At 43.3% G+C, this 27,602-nt stretch overlaps 1 protein-coding gene across 1 annotated transcript in view; it reads right to left on the reverse strand.

Moving 5' to 3' along the window:
• PLEKHM3 (pleckstrin homology domain containing, family M, member 3) overlaps positions 1-24,699 on the reverse strand; it is a 71,210-nt gene extending 46,511 nt beyond the window's left edge. Inside the window, exons 1-2 of the mRNA XM_010007327.1 lie at positions 24,096-24,699; positions 11,853-12,788 (exon numbers count right to left, since the gene is read on the reverse strand). Of these exons, the coding sequence (XP_010005629.1) occupies positions 11,853-12,788; positions 24,096-24,699 (1,540 nt within the window). The remainder of the gene's footprint in view (positions 1-11,852; positions 12,789-24,095) is intronic.
• Between the last annotated feature and the right edge of the window lie 2,903 nt (positions 24,700-27,602).

The following is a 27,602-nucleotide window of genomic DNA, read 5'->3' on the forward strand; positions in this document are numbered from 1 at the left end:
TTCCCTACAACAGAATAGGGGAGCACTGACTGCCTGGAGGAGTGCAAGCCACCTCCTGCTAACAGCTGGAAAGGATGATGCAGTAGTGACACAGCTCAATTTCCTGCAGGTTAGGTTTTTTTTTTCACCTTATGACTGGGTTACTCTGTGTCTTACAAGGTCTGAGGTTGGCCTGATACTTCACAGCTGGATCCCTTGCCTATTCCCATACCCACTTGTGTGGAGTCCCTGGGGTAAAACAATGTAGTCAAAAGCTACTGCTTTAGTTGGAAAGAACTGATGCAGAGCTCTCCTTCACCTGACCATCTGTTTTCACAAACCACATAGAAACTCCATGTATTTGACATCTGTCTTTCAACTGTGGCTAAAACTAGTCAGTAGGCTCAAATAATATTAGAGTGGAGGGTTGAAGACAGACAGCACAGACACATTAAACAACCTGCTCAGATAGGGAGGCAAAAAATGTTTGGATAAGATATAATGAGATGTCTGTGGTTGTTGTTCACACCTCTTCAACACAGCACACGTGATAGCATTTTTGCTCTTCCTTCAAATGCTACTGTCCCCATATGACATTTGGAGCTACACACACCATTAGCACCAGAGCCTCACTCTGGCAGGTTCTGTATGCTCAGTCTCTGCTGGAGCTGGTTAGCAATGCTGACGAGCAGAGTCCTTGTGCATCACTCTGATGACATGAAATACCAGTCCTGTTCATCTGACGTGACATTCATTTGACTAGTAACCCTGGAAGACACTTCCAGAAGGAACTCACACTGCTGCTATGGAGGCCATGTTTTGAAAAGCAAAATATATGTAAATCTTGCCCCTTTGTAAAGGAAACCAAGAAGTATGCCTGTGTCTCTGCTCATGGATCAAGATGAAGCAATCTACAAAACAGAACATCCCCCCTTCCCAAGCTAAATGGGAACAAGCCCTCAAAGGGGATATTTGTGTTAACAATATCTCAGAATGTTCTTCTGGACAAGCCTTGCTGAAAGAGGTGAAGGATCTGAATCCTTCTCCTCACTATCTGCACCTCTGAATTTTCTTTCACTGAAAAGCACTGAAGCATCTGTCTTTATACCTCAACTGGCTCCAACGTTGGCATTCATTACATACAGCAATCACCTCACACTGGGTGAAATAGAGACTGCTAAATGACGTGAAGTACTTTCTAGCTCAACTGGAGCAGCTGATGGGCTGGTAAAGCTGCGTCTGAATGAGACTAAAGTCTCCTAACTCAGTAATATTAAAACCTTTATGAACATTCCCCACTAGCCAACACTTACTTGTCTGGGGGATGAGGATGGGGCAGGACACACTGATTTCACCTAACTGCCACTTTGTACTCCTTGTACTCCACAAAGGCAAAAATAACCTAAACTCCAATTTGAATTGCCATAATCCTAAACTAAAACTTTTGCAGTTTAGAAGTCAACATTTTAAGGCCTAAATTCTTGCCACCTCCTAGAGCCAGAAAGTCCTTCCAGTCCACAGAGTTTCCTCAGGAGTGCAATGATAAAGCTGGGGAGGCTTCCTTCCTCCTCCCTAGAGAGGGCTGGTCCCTCAGCTCCTAAGAACTGAAGGTCTCTGGGGTGAGAAGCGTCTCAACAAGCAATCTTGGATGCTCTTCCCTTCAGGAAGACTGATTTTATAAAAAAGAGAAAGTAGAAGTTATTCCTACCCAAACAGCAATGCATTGTTTTCTCCCTTATTCCAGCCCTTCTCTGAGCACACGTTTATTTCCTTGTTCCTCAAAAAGACTTTTACACAGAGTATTTCTCATTCTTCTTCATATCCTCAAGTAAATCATATTCTGCAAAGCTACACAGCAGTTATAAGATTGGGGTATTTTAGGTAAGAACATGGCACTGGCAGCTACCTTACGTTTTACCTTACCTTACAATCTTTACTGTTTGAAAATCATCACCCCTTCCTTTCCTATCTGTCATGATTCGTAATGATGGCTATTTCTACAATCCTTTCAAATCAAGTTATCAAAGCACTGATTTTCTTTGATCTTATGCAGTTCAAAGCAATGTAGTGTGACAAACATATTTCTGTGGCATAGACCACTTACGCTACTTTGTTTTTTTAAGATAGTAAAAAAAAAAAAAAAAAAAGAGCAAGAGTGAGAGACAGAGAAGAGGAGGAAGGAATAGCTTGCAGCTTAGTGCCCTTGGAAATCCTGCACCCGGACATTCAAGCAAATAAATCTGCCATCACTTTTACAGGAAGCCAAGCTAGTACTGATTCCTGGCTTTAATCTCTTGAGCACCCCTCCCATCAAGGTAAGTCAGGTATAGCTGACCACCTCAGAAACTGATAAAACAACTCAACAAATAGATTGGGCTGGGGGGACCATTTTATGTTTGCAGAGAACACACTTGCCTATAGCTAGAGAAAAGACCTTCCATGGGATGGAAAAAAAGAAGCAGCACAACTTCCACAAAGCCTCTCTCATGTACTCCCTATACTCACATAGAATATGATCCAAATAACATCTGTACAAAGGTCTAGCAAAACATGAGCCTATAGCAAGGAGAACACTGTGGTATTTGCTATTACCCCAAATTGTCATTACCTAAAGGATGTTACAGAGCAAGCTACAGATGGAAGAAGTGCAGCTGAAGGTATACTGTTAGCAAAGTGAGGGAAGGAATACTCCCAAACCTTTCATCACAGATAATATAACAAAACAGCCTTGGAATCAAGTAAAGGAAAGAGGAGTTAGAAAAATGGCAGCAAAAAAAGTGCTGCTGGGCACAGATAAACCTCCCTCAACAACATGTCTGTGAGCAGAGCAGCAACATCAAGAGGTTCATCTCCAAATCCTAAGGGTCTGGAAAGAAAGAAGTACAGAAAGATGAGGCTAAAAAGTTGTAACAAGCCTCTCTCCTTGACTTAAGGTGGTGGTAAGGATAGTATGGAGGAAGGATCCAAGATACTTGAATACAATTCCTCTTCTGCAAAGTGTGCACTTTAGCCACTTTCAGGATGTTGCATATTCATACACTCAAAGAACACACCCAACTATTCTTTTTATCCAGATACCTTCTTCTTTAATCTTTTAGCAAAAAAAAGACTGGAGTAGCTGCACAGTGAAACAGATAAAGTGGAAGATGAAACTAGAATTATGCACACACCTGTTTTCCTTATTCAATAAAGTTCCTTGCTTGGTATCAGGAAAAAAGCAACTCCCTTGTGATGGTGTACCATAATTAAATCTGTGACAGATTAGCTTGGAAGCTAATTCATTTAGAAACAACACACAATATGAAGAAAAGAAAATGACCCACGGACTTCAAAAGGCTTTCAGCTTGATAAAGCCATAAAAGAGACAAAGCAGAAGTAGCACAGCAACAATTTTTCAGTGTTAGACCAGACATACAACATTGCTCCAGCTGCTCAGCACAGAAAGAGAAGGTGAGAATTACTTAACTGCTGGTCTTGTGTTTTTGTGTATATGCCCCAATTCAATTCACCATGGGAAAACTCAAAATCATGAGAAAGACATACTAACAACCCAGCTCAGTTCTCCCTCATGCCTACGCAGGTTTGAATTTACATCTACCCTTTGTCCTTTTCCCAGCATTAGTTTTTTCCCCAAGCAACTCTCTTTCTAAAGAAATAATCAAAACTCCTAAACCTCCAAGTACAGTCTGACACTTTATTCACCTTGCCTGCTTATTCTGTGAGCTTCCTACTGATTTAAAAACCAAACAAACCTTAACAGATTAAAGGCAGATGACACGTGGGTTTGACCCTATCCAGTTATAATTATCTAAGCAACATATAAATTCCACATTATTTTATCTCAGCAATGTACAAATTCCACTTTAATTATAATCTAGATCAGCTTCTCCAGAAATAAGGAAGGGTTCATTAGACGCAAATTCCTACCCTTAACTTTTTTTTTTTTTTAAGTAAGACTCCAAAGGATGGACCAACCCTTATGAGTCAATGGAAACTCTGACCATGTAGCTGGAGCTCAGAACTAAGCCCTAAATTAACAGCTTTCCCATCTTCGTTAGTGCTGTTTGAAGATAAAATGCATAGCTTTGTCTCTCCTGTCTCACACAATTCAGCTCAGCTAACCTAGCCTACCGAATCTAGAATGGCTGACTACAGGCTCTCACCTGGGCTGGGGAGACAGAGCACTCCAGAGAGTGACCCATCCCACCCCACTAACAATGTCTCACAGGCACTCTGCCGCAGAGCTCCTCTCCAAAGCAGATGAGATTAATCATCCTCTAGGCACCCAGACTTTCTTCCCATCAGTGAAGACTGGATTATCCCATACCCATCCAGTATTTAGACTGCTAGGTTTACGTGAAGTAATCAACACCCTTTACATCAGTCATGCTGAACACACAGAGCTGTGACCTTCTCCAAAAAGATGAATAATCAAGAAAAAAAAAAAATCACTGGTGGAAACAAGCCAGGTGATAGCACATACATATACACACACATTCTGCATGTTTGTATTATGAGGTTGCTCAGCCTGAAGAGAAGACTCCAGGGGGACCTTACAGCAACCTTCCAATACCTGAAAGGGGCCTGTAAGAAGGCTGGGGAAGACCTGTTCACTAGGGCACGTAACAATAGGACAAGGGGTAATGGTTTCAAGCTTGAGAAGGATAGATTTAGGTTGGACATTAGGAAAGAGTTATTTATTATGAGGGTGGTGGATCACAAGAATTGACTGCCTAGACAGCTGGTGGGGGCCTGATCCTTGTAGACATTCAAGGTCAGGCTTGATGGGGCTCTAAGCAATCTGGTCTAGTGTGAGATGTCCCTGCTTAACTGTAGGGGGACTGGACTAGATGACCTTTATAGGTCCTTTCCAGCCCAAGACATTCTATGATTCTATGATCTGTGGCCAGGTCAGGTACCAAAGAGACCCTCAATTCAGTTTTCATTTCTGCTCCGCAGTTAGTTTGAAGACCACTTGCCCCTGCACCACTCACTCACCACTTACATTGAAGGCTATCTGGTTTGCCAAGTTTCATTTGACACAGCTGCTATTAACAAGCCTAAAAATAACCAGCTCCATTTCTTTTTGCATACACAGCTGGTTTTGTACCTCCTCTTAACATGAGGAACAACTGTGCAGTAAGTGTGGTTGTATTTTTTTTGCCAATGGTATTTGGCTGAATTTCTTTTTGGTCACACATCTACCTTGGGCATATGCACTACTCAGATGTATGCAGCACAGGTATGTATCAGAGTCTATTATTGGTCTTAAGGCCAGACTCAGAATCTGAAAACTTTTCAACTAGCTGGCCTGTGATTTGTTCTGTAACTTTTTACATTCCCCCTGATCTGATCCACATTTAAGAGTTTTGCCAATAATACTCAGCTTTGGCATGTGAGAGAAGAAGGGGAGCCCTGCCAACACACAGGTTGTGCTGACAGTTGAACTCTGTGATCTTAGAGGTCCTTTCCAACCATGAAGATTCTGTGGTTCTGTTTAAATGCCCTAGTTTTGTGGTGGTAAACCTAATGCAGCCATTTTCCTTCTGCACTTATCTCTCAAGGCTGTACATCTGCGTGGCTGCTCTGACGCTGAGCAAACACACAGGGCACATCACAGCTTTTTTTCCAGGACAGTATTAAGAGGGACTCCCTATGATGTCACCTTCAGTGAAACCTCAAAGCTTTCCACATCCAATTTTGTTAAAACAGGTAGATTCAAATCTCACACGGCAGGGGTAAAACTGAGCAAGCAGCATTGTAACAAAAGCTTTGTTTTCTTAGGAAACTAAATTAAGAGTCAAGTCCCAAACCAGCTCAGGGACCTGTTATAAGTTGCAACTGCAGAAAAGTGCTGTACAGATACACCCTCCCTGTACATTTCTGCACAGGCAAGGCCTTTATTAGCAAAAGCTGGCTTGTCTGATTTAGAAAGATGCTAGCCCAATAAATAGAGCTGTGTCTCGTAGCACAATTAATGAGAAACCTCGGGGTTCTCTGGAGAAAAACTGCAGTAGAACACCAGCTGAGGATCACAAAGTGCACACCAGGGTGCAGGACAGGCACTGAACTGGCCGAGTAACATATCTAAACTGCTCTTCTGGGCAGCAGCAGGCCAACTCCAAACCAAATACTATGAAGGGAAGAATCTCACTCTGTGAAAATGTCTGCCAAATCCCAGGAAGGTGAAGGACCCAACATTTAGACAGCTTTCACTGCCATTTCCCCTAGTCAAGCCATCTTAAAACTGACTTGAAGAGCTCACACACTGTACTGCTGAAGACTACATGGCTTCTGTTATCATAACTGAACACTGATAACAGGTTTAATCAACTCAGCAAGAGATACCATGCAGTATCTTCTGATCTTTCCCCAAACAAGATCTGTCACATGGAAAAGCACTATGGACTAGCAATCTTTTGTTTTGAAACATGTAGGTCTACTGCAAATTAAGTACTCCTTCCTACCCAAATTCAAGTCACTCTTCTACGGAAACCTTTCCCTCCACTCCTCCCAACAAGTCAGCAGCACTGTTTAGACTGTTCAGTATTTTCCAAATGCTACTTTCAACAAGGACAATGTTTCTTCTGCTCAGCTGGTTTCTGCTAGCAAAGAACAAGAGTTTAGAAACTCTGCTGTTAGCAGTGGAAGTTTTACTTTTGAATCAATGGAAACAGGGCCTCAAAGTCACGTACAAGACTGGAAGACTGCAGTTTAAAGTGAAGATACTTAAACAGTAAAACCTTTACAGTGCAAAACACATTATCAAGGGATTTTAGAGTCGAAAAAACAGGGAAGACAAAATGCTGCTTAAGTCTTGGAATAAATAAATCAACTGAAATTAAACCAAACAAAATACATTCAGCACTTTGAAAGCACAATCCTAAAAGCCCTAGATGTGTTAGAAAACTTATTTGGGACTAAAAATGTGGCAAGTATTGACAACCTTCTAAATGAGCTTCTGGTATTTTATTTTTGTGCTGTATTTGCTATGATTTGTCCCTTAGTATTTTTATTTCACTGACATGCTACAAATAGGTGCTGGGTATGATGAAAATATTTGCTAAATTTAAGGAAGGAACACCCGTGTTTTTCAACTATCTGGATTTGAGAAGTTTCAATTATATGGCATGTTGAGAAGTTGAACAAAGTCAACATTGAACCTGGCTAATTTATTATTATTATTATTATCATCATCATCATCACCACCACCACCACACTTGCTGGCTTGCAAGCTATTAGGAAAATACTTTGTTATCACTGAGGGGGCAAAAGAAAAAAAAAAGTAAAAGAAAAAGGAACTTTACTTTTAAGGCAGTAGGAGCTGGTTTCAGAGCAGTGGGGTGAGCCAGAACAGGCTGCATAAGCTGGGCACATTGCACTGGACTACAGTGCCCGTCTACACGCATGATCACCAAGCACCAGAGGCAGAATGAGACTCTTTGAAAGCCAACAGCTTTTCACCTCCTGCTTAATTTGACAGGGCTGCAAGTTCAGGAAATAGCCCATTTACTACATTTACTAAACTGGCTTCTCTGAACCTAGTACTCCTGCTCAGCCAACCTACTCAGTCAAGCCCTACTAAGATATTTATCCTTTTGACAAGTGAGAATACATGGAAAAATCAGCAAGGAGAATCACAGAATTGTTAAGGTTGGAAGGGACCTTAGAGATCATTAGGTTTCAACCTTCCTGAGCCTCACACTAGACCTCACACTAGCCCAGGCTGCACAAAGCCTCATCCAACCTGACCCTGAACACCTCCAGAGAGGGGGCACCCGCAACCTCCCTGAGCAATCTATTCCACTGCCTTCCTACCCTGATAGTGAATAATTTCCTCAGGATGTCTAACCTAAGTCTACTCTCTTTCAGTTTAAAACCATTACCCCTTGTCCTGTCACTGCTCTCTAGTGAAAAGTCTCCCTATCTTTCCTGTAGGCCCCTTCAGGAACTGGAAGGCCACTGTAAGGCCAGAACCTTCTCTTCTGCAGGCTGAATAGCCCCAATTCTCTCAGCCTGTCTTCACAGCAGAATAAAACAGAGCAATCCAGAAGAGGGGCAAGGAAAAACACAGATAAATAAAAGGGTGCAAAGCACATTTTGCAGAAGGCAGAATCTCCCACATCCATTAAGACTTGCTGTCTAGCCAACAAGGATTCTGGCAGATGCAACCAACTTCTCAGAAAAAAAAGTTTTTTTCAATAAAGGACAGTGAGACCAAAAAAGAAATGGTGAAAAGAGAGACATCAAAAGAACAGGAGCTATGCAAAACCACAAGGCAAGGGCAGAGGCAGCTTGTCTTCCCCATCTCTGGAAACGTGAAAGAACATGCCTACGGAATAGCAACAGTGAAGGGCAGCTGAGGACATTTGCTCCTTACAGACCTCCATGAGCATTCCTCCAGTAGAATTGCCTGCCTCTTCCCACAAGCTCCTAGTCAGCCCAAAAGGCAGACAGGACAGCCACTGGAGCACTCCCAACCAGCTACCACTGTCTGCAAGATGGTGCACCTACCAAACACATTTTGATGGAAGTCACCTCAAATCAAATTTGGAACATGAACAGTTTGAGGATTTCTCTTGAATCCAGGTGAAACAAAGAGATAAAAAGTAACAACACCATACCTCCACCAGATCATCCTAACACAATGCATGTCTCTTATTTCCTACATATTAAAGAACAAATCATAATACCTGACTTGCAACCAACTTTCACTTCATATCCATTTGAAGACAAGAGGTAGGTCCTACTGAAGTCTCACCAGAGCAGACCAAAATTCACAAATGCCACTCTTGCTCAGAGTACCAAACACTTCCCATGGGAACACTTCTGTATCTCAACAAAAAGACAAAATCAAGCCTGCAGTTATATGAACATGCAAAGGACAGAGGAGGCTGCCATTCCAGTGCCAGCAGCTTGTAGTCAATTCCATGCTTCAAAACATTTTGCTGTTCCAAAATATAAATAATGTAGCAAAGGTAAAACTGTTTGTAAAAACATGCCTCTCTACTGTTAATCAGTGGTCTATTTATTCATTTTTGGAAATCATGAGAAATAATTCCCTGCCCTCCAGAGGAAGACAAAGATAGAAATGTGGGGCCAAGTTTTTGTATCTGCTGATCAAGCAGAAGAAAATTTTTTTCAAGCTGCCCTTCTGATTTCAATATATCAACAGTCTGTCCTCCTGCCCAATGACTACATAGGACAACACTGCCCTGGGCTTACATCACGAGTTGAAAAGTGCTAGCCAGCCTTCAAGATAAACTTCTCTGTTGATAGCTAGGCACAGACATTCACATTCTACCTGCTTGTGAGTGTCAGCTGTTTGTCTAGAAGCAGTCCCTTGAAAAGCTTTTACTGAGGGAGAAATGGAAAATGGGATGCAGTGGGCATTTCAAGTAGGAAAAAAACCCACAAAAGTCGGGGAAGGGAACCCCACAAAGACTGCAAAGAGAAAATAATAATAATAAAAACCCCGTCCCCATCAGGTCCTCCCAACAACCTTCTTTATCAGAGGTTCATTGTCAATCAATTAGCCAAGGCAGCAGGGGTCTGTAGGAAGGGGGGTAGCTCGAGAGACAATGGTCTGCCCTGTTGTATTACTATTTAATCACTTTCCTAAATAAATAAAGCAACCCTGAGGTGCTGTCATGTCAAGGGAATTTATAACAAAAAAAACCACAGCAAACCTTCATTTTTCATTGGTCATTACTTTTCCTCCCCTCCCACCCCTGCAGGACTAGAGAGGGTTATTACTGTAGCCTTAAGTTCCATCTTTGTGTTGCTTGCCTTTGATTCCCACTCGGACCTTGCCACTTTCTGGCACTAATTTGTCAGGACGAACAAAGGAGGGATTTGTACCTCCTGTAAGGTCTCAATTAGGAAAGGCTTCTGCTGCATTATGTGCCATTGGGACAGGACACAAAGACGGTAATTACAGGAATTTGCACTAAATGGCTGAAGAATTCACAGAAAAACTTTTCTTCCTCCCCCCTCCTCATTCTTTTCCAAGCTTACCCCTCCCAGCCGCCTTGTGGAAAAACGCTCCCCATGCCTGCGAGCTGTAATTACCAACTGCAGGCCCGTGAGGTTAAACAGCAGCCCACGCCGGGGAGCAGCGAAAACTGCCTGCAGGGACCACGCTGGAAGGAGAGCGCCTTCAAAGTCTCCTCAGCGCTAACCCTCTAAGCCAGACAAGTTTCCCCAGTTTCTCCCACCTAGAATTACAATTATTCATTTATTTGTGCCGTGGTAACAGCTTCAAGTTCCAGCCAACTCTGAAAGTCCAGATCTAAGGGTTTCCAGCAGACGGCAAAAGGACCATTCCTACAGCAACTGCTGTGCATCCCCAAATTGAGGCAGAATCTCAGCGACCAGCTCCTCACAGACACTCCACAACTCACATTTCTATGCACAAGTGTTTTCAGTTTTGCAGACTAAAAGGAGACCACAGGAACACTGGGAATGCCACATGTGTATCAGGAAAAGCCTTCATGCAAGCCTGACATGGTCAGAGAACTTTATTTCTGTGGGGAATATAGCAGTGCAGATGAATTGACACATTTAGGAGAGGAAATCCATCCCTTCCCACAAAAAAGTCTGCTCCCATACCAAATAATGTAAGACCTGCTTCTTATTGGTGACGTGCATTTTGTTACCATTCCAGGGCCTAATCTATTTTTGAGGAGGCTGAAAATGCTTACTTGAAACTCCCCTGGACCTCAGTCAGAGGATGAAGGAAAAACATAAAATTTTATTTTAATGAACTGTGAATTAAAATAAATGAGGGGAAAGGAATAAAGTTTAAAAGCTGTGTGGGGCATTTTCTTAAAATGAGGCCATTAATTCTGCTGCTTTCTTGAGTTTCACAAGGCTGTCTGCTGGGTAACACACTGGGGTGGATCTATCTGGGGGATACTTATTTGACCCACTCTCAAGAGTCTCCCTGCAGTTTCTACTCTCACAACTACCCTTAGAGGCAAGACATGACCATTGTCTGGTAGTGTTCAGGTAATTGGACTTATCACAGGACCCTTCAGTTTCAGCTGCAGTTTGGCACATAATTATTTGATGAAAAAACCTAACACCAAGAGTTTGTGGGTAAGAACAGAACTGAATTCAGGCAGAAGCCCAGATACTGTGATTAAACCATTACATGCAGCAATGCCAACCTTCATGATGCTCCAGCTGCCAGGTGGGTTCCCACACTGCCAAGAGGCGAGCAGAACATCACCCTGTACTGACTACTGGAGAGGGGCGAACTTAGCTGCACCTATGGCCAGTTTTGAGGGTAATCCAGCATTTCCAGGGCTCAGGTCTCTCCCAGAGGAGATTCAGGCCAGCCAGCATGTCCTGGGCCTGCAGAGACCTTTCCCAGAGCAAGCAGAGACCTCCACATCAGACCCTTACCTCAAAGCAGAGTAGGGAGGAGGCAGGACCCAGAGCTGAAACAGGTTCCAAAATATTACTTGGAGGAGACACAGTAATAAAAAAAACCAAAAGTACTCAAGGCTGGAAAGTTGCACCATACCTAGAATTTAAATTATTTGGATTCTGGACCGCTTTTCTCATGTCCTGAATCAAGAAAACAGCTCAGCCACCCAGTAAGGCAGCCTTGGCCCATGTAGTGCCTTAGGTGGAGGATCTAATGTTTCAGCACTGCTCATCAAACGCAGCTGAATCCCTGAATATCCCATAGGCTTTTCTCCACATTTCACAGAAAGCAAAGAAAGGCTAACACACCAAAGTGCCTACAGCCACAGTAAGAAGCAGGGAATGGCTGTGTACTGCTAAAACACATACATGTTCTTCCAAAAGATTTTCTCTTCCTGCAGAAAGGGAATGGGTGCAGATGCTGTAGCTTGGGTGCTTACCTGCACACTTGAAGCTCTGAACTGTGAGCCCTCTCTCTAGAGACAGTGTGGTAAGGATGCTCAGGAAGCTGGTGGTCACAGACTGGCGCTTGCTCTTTCTAAGATCTTTTACAAACAGCCGATCTCCAGGTTTGTTCCTAAGTGTGACTTGTGGGTTCTGAGTTAAACTTCTAGTAGCATTGGCTGCTACTGTCAGTGCCTCCATCCACTCCTGGGCCCTCTGATGGGTCTCTGCACGTAGGCGGAGGACATCTTGAGGAAAAATTACCTGAAAGCAAGAGTCACAGCCATCCTGAGTATCTGTCTGGACCGACAGGCACACATCGACATTGTAGCTCAGCAAAGGATCTTCATCAAGCCTACCCGGTTGGAATGCCATGAGGTAAGACCTGTTCAGGACAAAAGTAAATGCCTTCCAGTTATTCTGGACAGTTAACCTATAAAGAGTCCCTGATTTGAGAATATTTTGGTACTCTTTAGTGTTTTCAGTCAAATTCATGGACAGGAAGAGCTCCATAGGCTTCTCTAGTAACCCATTGGTTTGTGAAAGGTCACTGTTATTTTCAGGCTTTGGCACATTCTCCAGTTTCTTCTGCTGTCTTGTGAAAGCAGCCACAGAAGCTCTCACCACTTCCCAGAGTTTCTGTCCCCAATCCAAAGCTTCCCATGAGGACTCCGCCTTCAGCTGTAGCTGTGAGTTGTCTGACAGGACAGCATCCACCACCTTGGTTTCAATGCAACCAGTAACAGTGACCCTTTGAAAATGCATGAGCGGATACACGGTGGGAAGAGCCTGGTTGCCACTGCTGTCCAAGCAATACAGGTACAGTTTGTATGGGGAGAGCTCAGCGTAACAGGCTTGCCAGTAGCTGTCATTGTTTCTTCTAATTTCTAAGTATCCCTTCTTCAGAATGTTTGGGAACAATGCCTTGTGTTCTGGAGGAAACAAAATGAGAACATAACCATTAATTCTTTTAACATAATAGTTTCAAACTGCTACATGATTCTGACTTACATATCTCTCCTACCTTTACGTGATATATCACAAGAATAGCCATCTTCACACAGTAGGTTATAATTATCAAACACAAGTACTAACTACATTTGAGTCAATGAGAATACAGCAGTTTTTTACCCACAGATACCAAAATACTTCACAAAAAGGGGACAGGGAAACAGAGGAATGGAGAAACAAAGCCATTTTCATGAGATCATCCAGGAGAATAGTGACAGAACAACAGAACACTGCAAGATTTCCACAGCCTAGTCCAGAAAAGTACAATATTAGCAAGGAATCTATAGCAAATTAAAACAGATTTTGACAGTGAGAAAGAAATAAAAATTAGAACACTACCTTCCTCTCCTGTTTCCCTGCTCCCAGGCCCAACTTCATTCTTTCACACCCCTCTACCTTCTCCCAGTTCAAAGCAGCACAGAAGAAAGGGGAACAGGGGGTTGTGGTCAGTCTCCCTCTGCTGCTCTTTCCTCCTCATGCTTTTACCCTGCTCCATTGTGGGTTCTCTGCAGGGGCTGCCACCCTTCAGGATAAACCTGCTCCTGCATGAGCTCCCCACAGCTTCAGTTCCTTCAGGAAATCTCTGCCTTTTCTAGCATGAGATCCTGCATGGGGATGCAGGGAGATACCACTCTACCATGTTCTCCTCAGGGACTGCAGGGGAATCCTTGCCCTAGCACCTGCAGCACCTTTGCCTCCTCTAAACCTGGGTGCTCCTCACACCACTGTGTTGCTTTGTCCTTTCTGAAAGGCATTGACTCTGCCAGAAGGCTCCACCTGAGGCTGAAGGGGCACAACTGTGCCTCACTGGGGCTGATGAAAGCAGCTGGAGCCAGCTGGAACAGCCCCTTCTGCCAGCACCCTTTACACCATCCCTGGCACCTGAACTTACCCAGGACACAAAAAATAGAGAATTGTGCCCAACAACAGTGGTTTCTTACAGCATTTCGGCACAACCTGGGACTGGAATGTTTTGCACAGCTCTGTTTAATAGAAAGCAGCTTTGCTGATTTACAAGAATGTGGCTCAGGAGCAGGAGACATGACCAAAAACGAAGAGACACTGTCCAGACTGAAACACACATATCTAAGCACCTCAGATGCTTTGGAGCAGATCCGTTCACAAATCTTGGCCCGAGACCAAGTCAAGGGGAATTTTCTTCGTCCCAAGAAAATCAGTCACAAATCAATCTGAGCACCAAAGTGATATGAATTCAAAAGGAATTATCTAAAGTATTTCTGAGCTTTAGAAAAGGTTTCCATGCAAAATTTGTTCCAATCTGATTTGCATTACTTCAGTCCACATTAATACATGCTAACATAGTATTTTCACCTTGGGCTGAAGACAAGGCTCTATGCAATTTCTGTTGGTCCCTGTATAAATTCAGTGGCATTCACTGTTATGCTCTAATACCAGCTTCAACGCTTGGCACCCTAAAACAACCTAGCCTGAGGAACAAATTATTGCTGCCATTTGACTTCTACTTCACCTTTCCAGTAAGGATACCCGTGATAGGTCATAATTTCCAGTGGCAGAATTAACAGACACCAGTGAAGAAGTTTCTGCCTTTGGTTGTCCATCTCCCTTGGAGACTGCTTTTCCTGATGCAGGAGCAAGGTAGCCACCTGGGACCAGCTCCTCACCCGTATCCAGCACAATTAGGTCAAAACAAAATCAACATCACTCGACCTTAACAAACAGCCTATGAACTGCAGTAATACAGGAGCTTCTGCCCTCAGGCTGACAACCTGTGAAACAGGGTTAGGGCAGACAGCTTGAGGCGCAAAATATTTTTCCCTTCTAAGCTTCACCAGTTACCACTCACATTAACAGGTCATGCTCTAACAAGTTTTAGACATGATTACCTCCGAGTATACCTAGGATGTTTTCAATGCAGAGCTAAGAGAACAGAAGCATCTGGGCTTGACAAAGCTGGGAAACAAAGTTGAGACTCTACAGAAGTCACTGCATCTCCATCTGTACTAGGCTTCTCTGCTAGTATGTCCAGTATTCCAGGCCAAGCTGCTTCCACCACTACTGGTTAATGGTGTCCATCCTCCTAGGGGTGCAAGGAGGGTCAGGGACTGTGTATTTCGGGGATTTTGTTACTGTCCAGGGGGCTTCTGACACCAACTGGTGAGAAACCAGAACTTAGGCTGTAACCTACAGTCTAAGGACAGGCTCCCATCCTTGCTGAAAGCACTGCTCTATTTGGTTGTGAGTTTCGTGGATGGGCAGGAGGAGGATTCCTGACAGCAAGAGTGGAAAAGCTTTGGCTAGCTTTTCAGTGAAGACCAACTTTAAAGATTTAAAAGGATTAAGTAGACAATTCCAGTTAAACCTAGTGAACATGCAGGAAAATTGTTTTATATACTTAATTTGAGTATGCAAACCTCATGGAGGTTAAAAAACAGGGGAAAGATGCTACCTCCCATCCACACTAAAAGGATGCATTTTGGTTTTGCCTTGCCAGCTTAGCCTCTGCTCCCCTACATTGCCCACTTATTTAGAATGGAGCCTGCATTTAACACCACATTCAAAGTGCTCTACGCTTCACCTAGAAAGATTTCCTGCATATGTGACTAAAATCAAAACGAAATTTTAAAAATTGCTACTTCGGCACTAGGTCTTAAAAGATGGGGAAGAAATCAATATACCTAAACTTTGCTGACAAATAAGCTAGTCAAGAGTTTTTCAGCTAAATACGAAAACTGAAGGCCTAATCTAAAACTCAAAAATAGTAGAGAAAAAACACTTTCATATCCCAAATGCAAACACACAGTAAAAGAGAACAAATTTTGTCCTCTGTACATCTCTGGCCCTGATGTTCATTAGTATTTCTGTGCTAACTCAAAAGCCATTAATTTCTCTGAAACCCACACTAATCCCTTTGTAGTGCAGATAATGGGCAGCCATTCTAGAGTCATCTTCCCTTTCTATTAATCCAATCGGGGAAGCAGCGCTTCTGCAGCTCCAACTGCAATCCCTCTCCCTTCTATCAAGTACAGATGACAGTTCAAGCTTCTCCGTAATAATACAACTCGTAACCTTCTCCCAGCCACCCCTCCTTCATCCTGCACACAGGTTTCCTTCTCTTTTGTTGAGTTAGAGAAAGGCCTTTCACAGAGGCACCTCCTCTCTCTCCTTCACTCTATTCCTTCCCTTCAGGCTCTTGTGACTCAGCTCCACTGAATCTCTCACTAACTGGGACAGAACCAGCAGTCAACTTGACTAAAATTCAAATGCCTCATTTGTTTAGCTCAGGGCAACAGATGCTGGCAGAGACAGGTTTGATCTATATGCTGCACATACACACTTTACAACTCTGCTTCTTCATCTCTTCCACACGCAATGTGCCAGATTGTACCTTTCCACTCAAGAGAGAAAAAACTACCATCTCCCCATCAGCCTTCCAAACAGAAACTGCATCTTTTCCTACCTACAGAGATAGGGAGAGCAAATTGAGGAATAGTTAAAAAAAAAAGGGAAATAATCACAGTGAATGGCTTGTGCCTGAGCCATGTGGAGTTATAATTTCAAGGGAGAAGGGGGAAGAAGGCATAGTGAAACAAAGAGAGAGACTCAGCAGCTGGGGACTGGGTGATATCCTCCTCAGTATCTTTCCTCTCCTTTGAGAACTGTCCACTTGTTCCAGCTAGCAATGCTGCAGCCAGTATACACCTACTCCTCTCCACACTCAGGGGCACTTGGTGCAACCAGCACCAAAGTAGAGGGAAACCAAATGCTGTCTCAGCATGTCCAGAACATATATATTCCTGAACAACTGTCTGTAGATGTATCTCTGTTGGTATGGCAGGAAAACTTGCCCTGTTTTCTACCACTGAAGCAGTTCTGGTAACAGTAATACCAAGTAACTTGGAAAAGAGAAGAAGCAGAGATGCCTAGTTCCTGAGGGATTTGTGTCTTGAGGTGGCACTCCTCTGCTTAGTAAAACATAAGTGTAAGTTACTGAGTTTTTGTCAATAGACCTCTTTAGCAGACACCTTTAGAACCTAAAATACTCTCAAATTGGGTGGGACTAGACACCTACTTGGTGGGAAGTGCTGGATTAGGAACAAACTGAGCCTCAGACACTGTGACTCAATATCAACCATGTCCACTTCCCTCCTACTTTTCTTCCCATTTATTTTCATATCTGGCTCTGCAGGTACATCTCTTTCAGGCAGGTATATCTGATTCCACTTGGTCCTGAAATAATGGCATTGACATTTAGCCACAAATTTGCAGCATATGACTGTCCTGGAGCCAAATCTAGCTTCTCCCAACGCCACCTCTTTTCAAGAGATGACTACAGCAATGGGACTGGTAACTAGATAGGAGCTTGGATTAATTTACATAAAGAAACAGCATTTCTCTCCATCACAAGGACATTCACACTTTTTCATCTTCCTTAGGTCTAGGGAAAGTGAAACCTGCTTTGAAAATGTTGAACTTGCAAACTCTTTTAATTGTAGATTTATACATTGTTAGTGAAGTTGGCTTAGCTGTTAAACAAAAATAAGCTTTGCACTGAATGAACTGCTGAAACAGATGGATAAAGGACCTGAAAACATTATTCTTTGCATCCATCCTTTCAGGTGTGGTACTGTACAAGAAACTTCACTGAAATTTACAGGACCCTGACTGCTCAGACATTCCATGCAATCCTCTTCGCTTCTCTGCAGCAAGTCAAACATTGTACAGTGTTTGCAGAGCAAAACACTAGCACCCTGTGTGTACTGACACAGCACCTGTGCCAAGGAGGCAGTGGGGAAGGAGGCTGGAGTCAAACTGCAAGACCAGCCCAGAACAGGACTACACTCTGGAAGAGAAATAAGTATAATGAGAAGAAAGAGCTGGTTACCTATCACCAGTTAGGAGATACATAAGACAGCACCACTTGCAAAAGAAGTGAGAATATTAAATGAAGATGATTTGCTGATTTTTTTAATAAATTCACTCAATTCAGCTTTAAAAAGAAGGAAGAAAGGGTATAAAATTACTGTGAAAGCTACAAAAACAGGGTCAGTTCACATTAGGAGATTTAGCTGACACCACTAAAGGAATAATAGCAACTAACCTGAAAATTCAGTTATGAAAGTCATCACAAGATCACTGGAAGCAATCAGCACTGCCCCAGGAGATAAAAACCCTGTTCATTAGCTTTATGCAGTGTTTTAACTCCAGAGAAAAAAATCTCTGTAATGAATAACCTTCCCAACCAGACCAGCTTCACAAACCAACTCGTAAGTGCTGCTCACTGTAATCCTCCAGCTCTGGGAATTCATCCCTTGTGTGTGAGCCACTCCCATCACCTCCCACCACACTCCCCTCTTCATCACTCTGCACCCTCCTACAGCATCCCAAGAAAGGGTATGGAGTAGCTCACATTTCCCTCCACCCCTGGCAGCTTCCCAGACTAGCCCACTCAGTTGCTGCTGCTCTCTGCCAGCCCCCCATAGCCCTTCCAGTTCGGAAGGTGCCTGTGCCCAAGGAACAGTCAGGAGGGGACCTGGCAGGGAATAAGTGCAGCACTAGCCAAATTAGCCACAAGGGTTAGAGTGGAAGTATCATTCAGCAGATGAGCCGAAGTGAGGTGATCCAAATTATACTCCTTTTTGATCTTCTGCAAAATGCCTCAACTCTCTGTCCCTACTCACCCTTCCTATCTTTACTGTGTGATGTATTTAAGCTGTAATTTCCTGGCAGAAGGAGCTACTGCTTGCTAGATGCACAGACAGTGCCCAGCACTTACAGACTCTCATGGTGGAGGGCATCCAGCTCACATTAAATTTTAAATAAATTTTTGTGCTCCTTAAATCTTGAAAGGCCACAAAGCTCTGCAGTACAGCTAACTTTTTCCTTACTACCTTTTAATGCCAAAAATAAATTTGCCACAGGGGAGGCATCAGTTCTCCAACTGGCTTGATACCTCTGGGATTACTTGCAAGTGGTTTGAAGCTTCTTGCTTTCCAGAGAGGAAGGTGCAGAAGTGTTGTTTCCACACATCTGCCTCTTGGACGACAGCACCGTTATCTTCTGCACAACACCACAGATCTATGATGTTCTGCTATCCCAGTGGCAATTAATAGCCTATTGGGCTGCCCTGGCTGTGTAGCTTCTACACACACAGACAAAAGGCAGTGCTAGAGGGGTGTTTTTGCAGAATGGCAATCAGGCTTCATAAAACCTCCCATAAAACCTTAGGAGGTTTTACCTGATCATCACTGGAGGGGAAGCATGAAGGCTGCATGTCACCCCTCCAATCTTTCACACCTCTCAGAATCTGTCCAGGTAGCTGTCTTTCCAGCTCCTTCCCAAGCAGAACAACAGCAGCAACTGATGGCCCTGCTGTTCTGTGACCCACGGCCACAAACCTGCTGAGCACACTGATAGGGACCATTAAATGCTGAATGAGCCAGCATCACAGGCGCAGAGCTAGTACCAGCCACTGCCACCTGTTGCCAAAGGTCAGGATATCTGGCAAACAAGGAAAACACCCTGACAAGGTCTGTGCGGTTGCCAGAATAAGAGAATGCAACACTGTAAGACAATTCCTCAGCACTCAGTGATCACCCCTAGTCCCCAGCCTGTGAATCAGTGGTGTGTTGCTCAGATGTAGATGTCTAATCTACACAAAAAAAACACACTAGAAAAGTACAAAATACATTAAAAAGCTGTATGAAGAGGGGCCCAAATGTCTCTTCAAATATCCCCTGCACAAACTGTTTGAGGACAAGATCAGTGTCCTTCAAAGGGTCCCAAACAATGCTTAGGCTCCCAGCCAGCCAGAAAGATGGGGGGGGGGGGGGGGAGGGGAGAAAGGTGTTTATAAAAATCAGTCAGTTGAAAGAAGGAGGTAAAAACCTGGCCTCGATCAGACAGTAGAATTTGGGCCTGTTGACCAGTTTTAAGGCAGTCACCTTTCTCCATTATGTCTACTTTGCCAGGCCACACTGCTGCAAATACTCCATAGGCCCAGCTTCCTGAGACAACACACTCCCAACATCAATGGGGCTGGCTGAGTACTTCATAAGTGCTTCTTGGAGAGGGGCAGAAGGCATCAGCCTTCTGCAATAAGGACAGCCTCCCAGCTTGCAGGTGCTCAGAGCAATGACAGCTCTGGAGTTACCAAGTTCATAAGCAGGCAAACACGGCAGGCAAACAAAACAGCTCCCTGGAAAAACTACTATAGCATTGACAATCTCTGGAGTGCCTGTGTTTCAATGAAAACATTCACATGACTATAAAAGATAACTGCTCACGCACTGTTTTAATTATCTAAGCAAGCTTTCACTGGACACTAGAAAAGCAGCATTCTCCCTTTCTGTTCCAGGCCACATGCCCAGAAATACAAAAGCCTGTCTTGAATTTGCTTACAACTTCCTTCTCTGCTAGCTCCACTTATGGCTTGACACTGCTCTGTAGCACACACAGTGCCCACTCCTAGTACACTGTTTTGCCAGCAGGTCTACAGGGACACTGCCCCAAAAAACACAGCTGCTTTTAGATCCTTTTCTTTCACAGGACATGGAAAGGATCCAGGTTCATTTTATTTGCATTATGAAAAAGCAAGCAGCAGGAACAGATAAGCTCATAGTAATAAATAAGCTATGGAGATAAGAGAAAAAAAAATTGGGAAGAGTTAATCTCTGCAACCGTTCAGCCAGACTGGGAGGACTGGGGGACCTCTGCAGGCTCCAGAGGGAAATCCTTGACCAAAATGAGGATTGACAGGACTGCCTCAAGTTGCTCTCAGTATCTCATAGCACTCATTTAACCTGTATTAAAGCCCTGGAAAGGAATGTCTCCACAGGCTGTGGCCATTAGACTCCTTTGACCCCTGCAGCTTTTAGGCAACTTTGAAATACATTTTTGGTTTCTTGTGGAGAATAATTACCAGTCCCATATACACGCCATCTGCAACATCTACTGCCTTGCTTTTGCTTTTGTCTTTTCAGCTCAGCTCATAGTAGCAGCAAACTCTATGGCAGGCTCTGTTGTAAGCACAGAGAGAAGAAATACTATTACTACCTCCTAAATCCTGCACAGCAGCTGAACAGAATAGGTTAAGGAAACAGGTTAAGAGTTTGTATTTTCAGAGCACAGAAATTGTCCTTCCTCAAAGGTAACACTGCCTTCAAAAATCCCTTGCAGAACAGCTCTTGGAGGGCACACAGCAAGCACAGACAAATGCCTTGCACCCTTTGCAAAAAGGAATAGGTAGTGTGGGCTAGGCACCTTAGAGGTACTGACTGTTGCTGGGCTACAGGTGACTATTGGGACAACTTCTTCAGCTATTTTTAGTAATTATATTTCCTTCTCTCGCTTAGTTCATCTTCGAGATCCCAGAACTTAATCATAGCCTCTTCTGTAAAAAGTCATTTTGAAGAGACCTATCCTGAACGTAGCAATGGGACTTGTTCCTGGTACCATAGAGAGACTGAGGAACAGATGGGCTACAAGACACTTGGTACTATTGCAGTTAGTATAAAAAAAATGAGTTTTCTTTACGGAAATCTGTCAATTTCAGTGTTTCTTAAGAATGCTAAAATTGCTATAATAAACAAAACTACTTTATAAATGCCGGATCTTCATGGTTATAGCTCACAACTAAAAACTGTTTAACATTAAAGCATCATGATAAAGAGTATATCACAGTCTAACACAATTTGTTCACTTCTGTATGGAGAAAAGACTTCATGGCTTAACTGCATTTAAGTAACACAATTGCCTGCAGATGGGCCTGGAAGAGCTGAACCACTGAGCTCCACTGCTACCGCCGAAGCCACACACCTTGGGCACACACTGTGACGGGGTGACTGAATCCTGGACACAATTGAGCTTAAGGAATCCTGCTGCTAGTTCCAGCTGTACACAATGCATTTATTGTCTTTTCACTTAAGGTTTTCTATTAAGCTGTTCTGGACACTGGTTTGAAATCCTGCTATAGACTTGACTCTGGATATAGTGAAGTCCTTTTAGGGCTTCCAAAGGGGGCCGGTGCATCTCCCTGGGGTCTGTTGTCTCTAAGCGAAGTGGACAGGAACAGCTTAATGGGAGCTGGGGTTGAAAGAGGACAATGCTGCAGACAGCCCAGCTTATCATAGAATCATCAAGGTTGGAAAAGACCTTCAAGATCATCAAGTTCAACAACCCACCCTACAGTCCCTAACCACTAAACCACCTTATAAAATACCATGTCTAGCCCTTTTTCGAACATCTCCAGGGATGGTGCCTCTACCACCTCCCTGGGCAACCTGTTCCAATAGCTTCTGAAAGTGCAGGGACTCTTGCCCAGGAGAGAAGAGACACTGCGGTATGTAGTCCCTGCCTTGAGAAACAATGGTGTTCCAGCACTGCAGCACCTAATAAAATGTATTTGTTTGCCAGAAGGCGAAGAGAAACCTAAATCGTTTCCATTTTTCTTCCTTTTATGAACAGCTGCATCACACTGTCTTGCATTTGTGTATAAGAGAGGGGAATGTAATTTTCTGCACCCCAGACAGAGGTGTGATGTATTAGGGTGCATCACAATGTATTCTTGCAGTCACCTAAGCCCTGGAAAGACAGAAGGAAGACCTGCTCTGTCTCAAGACTGCACTGTTCAGCACCAGCTGGATTTGCTGCTTGCTTCTTGCAGCTTAGGGATCCATTGGCAGCCTGAATCAGTCTCACTAAATAGGTAACTATATGAACAAGCCTTTAAATACAGAATGGCTTAGGTACTTCTTATTATAAACAGTAGAAGTAATGGAACCTCTTCTTTCTTTCTGCAGGCTGTGTGGGTAAATTGAGCCAAAAATATTAAGCTTAAAACTCCACTGGGGACATGTATGGACTTTTAATGGCTAGATTTTAATGGTGTTTCTGTGGGCATATAAAGGTGCTATATGCTAAATTAAACCCATGCCCAGGATACAGCTGACAGAAACTGAGAGCTTTGTCTCCAGGCTTTTGAGTGCATTCTACATCCCTTTCATGGGAAGGGAAAAGAACAGAGACCCCACTGCAGGAATCAACAGACCTCCTGCAACAGCAGGTATACTTGGCTTTGTAAACCAAGAAAACCCTTCTTTGGGATGCGACACCTATGTCACAATATAACACAATTACCTACAAGTGTGTGTGTATATACACATATTTATATATACATGTGTGTATACATGCCTATTTACCTAAATACTGTATTTATTTATTTATACATGCACACATCTACAAACACAACCATTTAGGTATCTGCTTTTCATGTTCCAAAATACCTGACTTGTCTGGAAAATCTAACCCAAAAGGCTTGTTTTAAAGCTACAGGCTGCCTATTCATAACTGGAGCCATTTTACCATACACACACTTTCACAACCCTTTGATTTTAAAATTTGTTAAGTCCTACCTTTATTTATATTATAAAACCTTCGTGGCACTAGTTGCTTTTCTTTTCCATAAGTGTCCAGCCCACTTCTGGCATACACACAATAAATAATGGAGATGGAGACACTTGGTTCAGTGTTTCCAAAGTCCAGAGCATAACCTCTTCCAGTGCAATACTTGAGAAAAGGAAAAAGTATCACTTGCTGAAATACTGCTTCATATAGCACAGGGGATGCCTGCCCTAATCTGCTCACTAGTCTTCCTGTAACGCACACAAAGCTGGCAGAGATGCTTTAATATTGACAAGCACAAATTACATGCTTGAGTTTTTGTTAATTGTTTATAGATTGAATAGCCAGCATTTCTTAACAAAACAGAATGGAGATCTCAGGCCTCACAATAAAGCTTTGTACACCCTCTCTTTAATGGCCACTCTTTAACTTTTATGAAAACTGCTTTTGTTTGAATTTGCCATTCTCCCAATAGTTTTAGCATTCAAAGCAGGTTTTAGTTTGGGAAAATCAGGTAAGGAAACTATCAGAAGTACATAACAATTACATTATTTTTTCCTGAGTCTAACTGAACAAAATAGAAGCAAGAAGTAAAGCAAGCTTAGTTTTTCAAACCATGAAAGGAACAGAAGTCAAGCTTAAAAACTGATCCGTAGGAAGACAAACAGAGGTATATCAAAACCAACAGAGCAATGCTGATTTCTGTCATCTTAAGAGCTACCTAACACACTTGGGGATTTTTGGGAGAGTTGTTTAGGGTTTTTTTAAACATGCAGCTCCTCTGTCAAGATATTTAAAACAAACAGAAAAATCCTCATAGCAACAGAAACAATAGCAACAGCACAAACCTCTGTTTCCTTGGATGTCCTCTCCCTTGGCTAAGGCCAGGTAAGAAAGCAGGGTGCAGTTATTGTCCTGACCAGGCACGGGTGGCTGCTGCAGGGAGGTGCCTGTGAAGACAAACCCCCAGTTTACATGGCTGATGTCAGAGCGTGACCTGTTGTGTCCTGGCTTGAACGTGGAGGCTTCCTCATTCTGCACCAGAATGTCACTGACTGAACGAGGCCTGTCTCTCCTCCGCTGGCAGATTTTGAAGATATTAAAAGTGGCAGTCTCCCCTTCCTCTGCCCAAGCAAGGTTGTCAGCAGCTGTTCCCCTCTGCACCACACGCTGGTCTTTGGCAGGGAACACTGTCTCAGCTTTGGTTTCCAAGACGCCATTTTTGCAGTGATCCCAGATGAGGCTACTTTTAGCTAAGGAGGCAAAATTCCTCAGGTTCCTGCTCTCTGTTATCTGATCAAATACCTCATGCCCAACCAGTTCAGGGACCTCTTGCACATCGTATACCTCAGAGGGCTGAACAATCTTTTCAAGCTTAGTATCAAAACTATTAAAAAAGTCTTCAGTCACTTCCAAGGCAGGGCTAATGTCATCAACCTCAAGAGCCTCCATACCCTGTGCTGCTGATGGGCCCGAGGCGTCGTGATACGTTTGGAGGGTACCACATCCAGGGAAGGAGCTATTTCACATCTGTCCTTGACACATCATTACTGTAGAGACAGTGAGGCAACTACATTCACCAACCACAACCCTAAGTGGTTGCAAGGAATCAAATTGACCTGCCTTCAAATGAGAGACTTAACATCCACTGATGAGGTGGGCTTCAGACCCTCTATGCAGTAAACACAGTGATGGAGAGCACCTGTAAAGCAAAGCAGAACATCACATCAGTAAGGGTCTCTTCCCAGATAAACATGCATAATCACATTACTGCTTTCACAGTCACAGTCCACTTGGTGTTACTTTCTTCTTCATTTGGCACTAACAGTATTGTGTACGAAGAAGCCTTTGGGGTTCCTGTTGTTCACTGTGTGTAAACTACGTATTATCACTTCTTGAACTGGAACATGCTGAGAGCAGGATGGAGCACCAGATAAAGGGGAACCAAAGAGATCCACTTATCAGCCAGGCTTCAGAAAGCTAGACATAGAGGTCGTCCTGACTAACACCACAAATGCAGTCACCTAAGGAATTATTAGTACAGGTTCCCAGGGGGCTACAAGAAAAAGTAGAGAAACAAAAGATTAGTAAAATAGGCCAACCAGCCTCAAATAGTTTTGCCTTTTTCTCCCAGATGTCTTGCACTCTCAATTTTAGGAGACCAAAATCAAATTTACAGCAGCTACTTTGCCTGCTTGTCTGCATAAACACAACTGTGGTATTTGCCTAACAAATCAATGCTATTGAGCTGCTGCAGAGCACTGCACATAGAGATTCCTCCTATAGTATCACTGGGAAGTTAAATGAAATAATGTGGCTACCTAAGAACCAGAAAGACAAAGCAACATACCAGCAAAACAAAATATATCATATCCTCCACCATCACAAACCTTCATAGCTTTATTTCCAAGCAGCTGAGTCGCTGGGAAAACATAAGAATAACCAAGGGCTTTAAGGCTGAAACTACTGAAAAGCTGTGTCGACCCACTTGAGCTCATGCATGTAAGGAGGAAGGAAGGGGGGTTTCTATTCCCTGTGGTGCAATAAGGGGGTGTCTCATTGCTGACTTCTGTTGCACCAAGCCTGCTGCCTTCTAACCTCTTCTTCATGAAGCTCCATCCACAGTGCTGCCATACCCAGGGAAGTATATAGTAGGTATGTTTAAACCGGAGAAATCAGTCAAATGCATGCAAGTTCTTGAGATCTGGAGACCGGGCACTTGTATTAGCAGAACAGCTCCCATGGCTTCTAGGAGAAATCACAGTACCTAGAGCCCATGCATGCAGAACAGCCTAAAGTCGGAGATACAAATCCCAGTTTTGACCACAGCAGCTCAAATCTTAGAAGCAGCAAAGCTGCATTAGCTCAGAGCTCTGCCTAGATTTAAAACACTCTTAACAGAACTAATTAGCCTGGGCAGGGCTGATAATTAGCAGTTCATTAACTTGTGAATGCTGCTGAACTGCTACCAGGACCCATGAAGATTTACACTTAGCAGGAAAAAACAGCTATTATACAGCATCAAACACACATAATACTTCTATAAGTCTATTAATTTAAGATTCTTAAGTCCAGAACAGTCTATTTGCCCAACTTTAAAGTAATTTAAACAGGCACCCCTTCCTACAGCAAGCCAGCAGGAAGAAGGAGACCAGAAGGAGACCACCCAAGAAGGGGGCACAGAATCTTGTAGCACAAACCAACCCCTTCCACAATCACCTGCTGGCTTTATCCCATCCCTGCTTCAGTTGTGGCCAGCCATGACACAGTTGTGTTGGAAAGCAGCAGCTCCCTCCTAACAGAACAGCAGTTCATGATCTCTGCAAACACACTCCAAGTAAATAATTTCCAAAAACAATAATCACATATTTAACTCTGGAAACTTCAAGTCTTTAACACTGGGATCTTTTCTCCCCTTATCTCTCTGCAAAGACTCACTTCACTAGCCGCCTAGTGAACCATGACCAGGGTAAATTTCAAAAAGTAAGTATAGAGTAGGACACTGAAGGTAAAGCCAGAACTGCAAGCAGAGGATGAACAAAACAGATCTGGAGTGGTTTCAAATCAGAACAGTATAGGAACAGATTCTTTGCAAAACTGTGCAACTGTGACAGTTAAGGCAGTGGAAAATAAAGTCACCCTGGTCACATCTGCCTTGTCAGCTTAATGCAGCATAGAGTTCACTCTTGAAGAAGATTCCTGCCAGCAACACTAGAAGAGCATTCTGCTCCCTGGCACCTTAGAGCTTCAGAGCACCAGGAACAGGCTAAGGCACATGCTGTGGTGCAACTTCTCTACTTACTCTGCATTCTCCTATGGCATATCTTTAAAGCAATAATGGCATTTTGAAGTTGCAAAACTGCAACACGCATTCACTTGATAAAACTGGCATTAACATAAGAACAGTGAAAAACTACGGGCTGGCCCAAACAAATATGCTGTTTCCTAAGGGGAAACACAGCAGAGAACAGGAGTCTGGAGCAGCAATTGCTCCAGAAGAGCTTGTGGCATGCCACTCAGGTGCTTCAGTGGTAGCAGATACAATGTAACTCTGTTATTTATTTTAAATAGTTAGGAAAGGTGGGAAGCAGGGGAATAAAAATTAAACTTACATTTAACAGGTTAATTTTTAAATGCTGGAGGCTTCATTTGGGTGCCTGTGTCTCTAGATCCTGTGAGACTATAGAGTTAGCCACTGTCATGTAGGAGTGTGATGATGCTGATCTACAAACTGACCTCATATCCAGTGGGATGCTGAATCACAAGGTCATGAGAAGATGACAGGCCTCTGCACCACACAGTTCAAAAACTGCAGCAATCATACCTTCCAAACTAGTCTGCTTGCCCTGTTCAAT

Source organism: Chaetura pelagica, unplaced genomic scaffold (assembly GCF_000747805.2).
Source record: "Chaetura pelagica isolate M959 unplaced genomic scaffold, ChaPel_1.0 scaffold21, whole genome shotgun sequence".
Taxonomy (NCBI): Eukaryota; Metazoa; Chordata; class Aves; order Apodiformes; family Apodidae; genus Chaetura; species Chaetura pelagica.